At 30.6% G+C, this 6000-nt stretch overlaps 1 protein-coding gene across 1 annotated transcript; it reads right to left on the bottom strand.

Moving 5' to 3' along the window:
- Nucleotides 1-2527: 2527 nt before the first annotated feature.
- Nucleotides 2528-4708, bottom strand: LOC127131550 (protein FAR1-RELATED SEQUENCE 5-like). The gene is made up of 6 exons (XM_051060468.1): nt 4603-4708; nt 4048-4316; nt 3135-3915; nt 2883-3032; nt 2615-2801; nt 2528-2531 (listed from the first exon to the last, which is right to left on the bottom strand). Exons 1-6 carry the CDS (start codon nt 4706-4708, stop codon nt 2528-2530), a joined length of 1497 nt encoding a protein of 498 aa, XP_050916425.1.
- Between the last annotated feature and the right edge of the window lie 1292 nt (nt 4709-6000).

Here is a 6000-nt window from a genome sequence, read left to right as displayed (position 1 = left end):
AGTCTTAAACATAGGTATGAATATTATGAGTAATATTTATACCGGATTGACCCGCTATGAGAATACTATATAGAAAGTTATGCAAAGTGTCATAAGTTATTCTCATGGTGATAATAGTGTATACCACTCTTCGACCTGAAACCACTATGGATCCTAGATGTAGAGTCGAGTGCTTTATTGCTGATCCAACGTTGTCCGTAACTGGATAACCATAAAGACAGTTGATGGGTACTCCACGAAGCATGCTGAGGGACATGAGTGTCCTAGATGGAATTTGCCAATCCTGCGTAACAGGATAAATGTCTATGGGCCCAATATTGAACTGGACAAGGGTGACACGGTCTATACATTGTGTTCAATATAGACATAAGGGCAAAGGGGTAATTATACACATAATTATTATCACAGGAGGTTTTGTCAGATCACATGACATTTTCGTGACTTGGGTAGCAGTGATGTGTTGCTAGATACCGCTCACTGTTTATTATGTTAAATGCGTGATTTAATATAATTGCCAACGCCGCGAAAACCTATAGGGTCACACACAAAGGACGAATTGATGAGAGATAGAGTAACTAAGGAACACCGTAAGGTACATTGCACTTAAGTGGGAGATGAAATATGGTAAGGTACCAAATACTTAAGTGATTTTGGGCATATTATAAGATATGGGCCAAAATACACTTAAGTGGGCTTTTTAGCTTGAAGCCCACACAAGTGGTTCTATAAATAGAACCCCTTGGGTAGAAGCATTGTCACTCCAATTCACTCAGACAGAAATTCAAGTAGAGACTTGGAATTTCGTTTCCCTCTTTCTCTCACTCAAAGCCTTCATTCATAACAGCTAGCACTGCGATTGAAGGAATCCGTTCGTGTGGACTGAGTAGAGACGTTGTCATCGTTCAACGTTCGTGATCGCCCTGTGGATCTGTATCAAAGGTTTTGATCATTATCAGAGATCTGCACCAAAGGTTTGAATCGCCACAAGAGGTAACGATTTTATCACTGATCATGCCCATTTGTAAGGATCACTAAATGGAGAAATTTTTAAATTCCGCTGCGCCTTGGATGACAATTCTCCTTCATTTTGACCTAAAATTCCCCGTAGAGTTGATGATTCAGATCCTCAACAAATCTTTTCTTCTTCCTCAGCAGGATCTGAGATGATCAGTGATGAATGATTTATATTCATCCCCAGTTTTTCTCTAGTTGGGGTTTCTATACTATCGAGATTAGCCGAGTGTTGTGACGATAATTCAGATCAGTGACATTTATATCCTTTGTGATTGTTTTTGTCAGCATAATCATCGATTATATATATATATATATATATATATATATATATATATATATATATATATATATATATATATATATATATATATATATATATATATATATATATATATATATATATATATATATATATATATATATATATATATATATATATATATATATATATATATATATAAGATTAATTGGAATACATTGTCAGTGTAAAACCATTTTACACTATCATCCAATTAAAACTATTCATTTTGACATATAAGCATGTAATTAAAAATAAATATAATAATTATTATTAAATCATAATAATAACAATTTCTCCATGTTTCTCTCTTTCTCTTTCTTCTTTCACGTTTCTCTCACTCTCTTTCTCTTTCTTCTCCTACGTTTCTCTCACTCCCTTTATTTCTCATTTCAGTTACATCTATTATTCTTCCCCCACTCCACCCACCTATTCAAAATTGATCTTTATACTTTCACAAATTTTATCTCACAACCTGTATTTGCAAATCTCTACATACATGAGGTTAAACCCTAAACTAATAATATTTTCTACTTTTTTATAATTGTGTAACTTTCCAATTTTTTCTTGTTTTTTTTCTTCTTTTAATATTAAATTTAAGTAGAATAATTTATGAACTTATACTGATTGTTGAAACTTTATAAAATTTAAAGCAATGGTAGCTTGAGTTTTAACAAATAATATGGAATTTGATTAAAAGAGAAAGATATAATAAATTGTCTCTATAGATTGAGCATGAAAAAGAAAATAAAAATTAACGATCTCTCTACATAAAAGCATTCAATATTAGACAAAAATTGAAAAAAATTCAAAAGTTAAGAATAAATGGATAAGCACATAACTTTATACAGAATGAGAAATGTTTCTTTAATCCCTCATAGACTCCAACATAAAAAAAATCAACAAAAGACCATTTGATCTAAACACAAAAATCACAGTAGAGTAAAATAGTAAGTGCAAAATGCCAACAACTTAAATAAGGCTATGATGAAGTCTCCAAAGAGCATAGAAGCAACTTGTTGAATTTTCCTGTTCTAAAAGGCTTGATAAGGCATGACTTGAATAAAAACCTTCAATTATAATATGAAGACAATTAATTATTAAAATTAACACTGGTATAAATATAAGCAAAAGTAGTAACATTAGAAAAAACTATTATCTCTTAATCAACCAACAATATAGAAGTTTCAAAATAGAGTTTGAAATTTGAATTTATCACCTAAAAATCATAAGTATGTTGTTAGTGAATAAAATTAACATGATAAAAAAATGAGAAGACATGTACATGTAATTTTAAGATACCTTGTTTGATTTAAATTTGGACATTTAGGCTTAGTATGACCCTTTTTCATGCAATTACTACAAGTAGAGGAACCTTTTCTGACCATCTCCAAACTAATTTTCATTCGCAAAGTCCGCGGACGTCCTTTAGTTGCTATAAGTGGAGGGTCATGCAAAGCTATGTTAACATCAGATACTTTTGGCATATCTTCATATGTTGAATCAACAAACTTCTTATTTGACTATTCAATATTCAATAAATCAAGTTTTGCAATCCTATTTTGCAAACTTTGAATTGCAATATCGTGATGTTTTTCGGATTGTGAACCTCTTTCTGATAGTTCGAGGGAGTGAACCATAATACTATTAAACAATGAAGTGTCAGAAGCGTTGCTGCTTCCTTCTTGAAATCCTTCAATTGTCATTTCTTTTACCTTTTCTTTTTTAGCATTAATAGACCATCTATGTAAAACATACTATGAAGGGAGACAATAAACCTTTTTCTTTATGAACACACATAATACATGTCTACAACGAATACCTGAATATTCAAACATGTGACAACTACAACTTGCTTCTTTTGAAGTGACATGAAAATTCACATAGTAGATAGGCTTCTCTTTGTAAATTTCACGAACTTTATACGTTAAGACTTCAATAGAAAACTTAACCTTTTCTGTGATAAATAATTGAGAACCAACCAACTCATCTTGAAATATTCTAAACATTTTTCTTGTATAAATTTTTGAAGTTTCTTCTTCCATGGGATATATAGTTCGTAAAAGTGGCTTTGAATTTCTTGTTTTGAAAGTCTTCTCTCTTTCCTTGTTGTAACGTGCATCAAGAGCTTTTTCATATTGTGTCACAAATTGGCTTAATGAAGTACTTGAATTCAAAAAATCCTTAAAATATTTATTCATACTTTCACTCCTTTGAGTGGTAGACATTCCTGCACAAAAATTGTGACGTACATAAGCAGGAATCCATTTTTCTTGAATGGAGAATATCTTGTTTAGCCATTGATTATCTTGTAATCCATATTTATCAATCATTGCTTCCCAATCAGAATCAAATTCTTCAACAGTGGTAGATTGGTGGATGCACTTGTAAAATTGATTTTTAAATTCACCATGTTCATGATAGACACGAGTCAAGTATTCAGGAACTTTTTTCTCAATATACCACATGCAATAATGATGATTAACCTTTGGAAATACCTTTGCAATTGCATTACTAATAGCAGCATCTTGATTTGTGATGATAGTTTTAGGAGAAATTCCATCATTGCTTCTAACCAAGTACTTAGCAACCAAAAAAACTCTCTATAGTTTCATCCCATAATAGAGCACAACCAAAAAGAATGGATTGTTGATGATGATTAACTCTTGTGAATGGAACAAAAGGCATTTTATATTTATTTGTCAAATACGTCGGATCAAAAGTAACGACATCACCAAAGTATTTATATGCCATTTTGGACCTTGAATCAATCCAAAAACAATTTGCTGATCTTCCTTCAACGTCCATTTGAAAAGCATAGAAAAAAACCCAGGATTCTTCAATTGACAACTTTTAAAATATGATAACATCATTTGAGTATCTCCATTTTCTAACTTTTTTTGTCTCTTTTCAGTTAAGTAATTGATAACATCTTGTGGACTAAATCTAACATTATCAACACCACCACTTTTAGTACACAAGACAGATCTTATTTTACTAGGGCCTAAACCAGAATCATGCAACACATCAATAAGTTTTTTTTTGCACATTAGTCTTCTTTCTATGTACTCAAAGAAATTGTGAATTTTTAGGAGAAAATAATTCATGATTATGCTCCCTTACAAATCTTGAAACAATCCATATTTCTCCATTTTTCTTTAAATACAACATTGCCTTGCATCCTACCCTTGTTTCATCGTGTACGATAATACTATTACTTTCTTCTTTCACATATTTTTTTGCCCGAAATCCCTCCTTTGAACAGAGAAATTCTCGACCTATTATCATACCATTTGTTCTTGATTTAGTAACACGACCCATACGAAAACTAAAACCTGTATTCTTAGCATACCTTGTGTAGTAAATTCTCGTCTCTTCAATTGATGCAAACTCCATTCCTTCTTATGGCTCTAAGGGAGGCTCTGTTGGTAGTCTGCTATTGAGAGGATCAATACCAATAACACTTTCAAGCATGTCATCAGAGCTAACTATGGTTGAATCTTCATGTATGTTTTGCATCTCTTAATCTGTTATAATAATACAAACATATTTTGCACAACTGTTAAACATGATAACAAAAATAATATTGCAGTAGTAAAGCTAGTAAAATTGAATACAATACTTATATCTTTCTCTTTTAATCAAATCCCATATTATTTGTTGGAACTCAAGCTACCATTGCTTTAAATTTTATAAAGTTTCAACAATCAGTAGAAGTTCATAAATTATTCTACTTAAATTTAATATTAAAAGAAAAAAAAATGGAAAGTCAGACAATCATAAAAAAGAAGAAAATATTATTAGTGTAGGGTTTAACCTCATGTATGTAGAGATTTGCAAACATAGTTTGTGAGATAAAATTTGTGAAAGTATAAAGATCAATTATGAATAGATGGATGGAGTGGGGGAAGAATAATAGATGTAACTGAAATGAGAAATAAAGGGAGTGAGAGAAAGGTGAAAGAAGAAAGAGAAAGAGAGTGAGAGAAACGTGAAAGAAGAAAGAGAAAGAGAGAAACGTGGAAAAATTGTTATTATTATGATTTAATAATTTTAATTACATGCTTATATGTCAAAATGAATAGTTTTAATTGGACGATAGTGTAAAATGGTGTTACACTCACATTGTATTCCAATTAATCTTATATATATATATATATATATATATATATATATATATATATATATATATATATATATATATATATATAGATAGAGAGAGAGAGAGAGAGAGAGAGAGAGAGAGAGAGAGAGAGAGAGAGAGAGAGAGAGAGAGAGAGAGAGAGAGAGAGAGAGAGAGAGAGAGAGAGAGAGAGAGAGAGAGAGAGAGAGAGAGAGAGAGAGAGAGAGAGAGAGAGACTTTATAACAAGGGTGGGCCCATGCCCCCACCATAATGACCATATATTCAATATTTATATTATAAGCAATATATTAATATATTAATTGTATTAAAAATTAAGAGAAAAAAATTATAATGACCCCCACTTAATAAATAATATTAAATAATTTAGTTTCTCTCACACACCAATTATGGCATTGCATTTAAACTATCTAATTGTTTGCTTTTTTTATTTAAAAAATATTTGATTTTATATAATAAATAAAGTAACTGTTTTAAATAATATTAAAAAAATTCAACTTTTCTCTTTCTATTCCTATTAATTTTCTTTTGATTCTTTCCAAGTAT

This window comes from Lathyrus oleraceus, chromosome 3 (genome assembly GCF_024323335.1).
Source record: "Lathyrus oleraceus cultivar Zhongwan6 chromosome 3, CAAS_Psat_ZW6_1.0, whole genome shotgun sequence".
NCBI lineage: Eukaryota > Viridiplantae > Streptophyta > Magnoliopsida > Fabales > Fabaceae > Lathyrus > Lathyrus oleraceus.
This window is presented reverse-complemented; position numbering and strand designations above follow the sequence as displayed.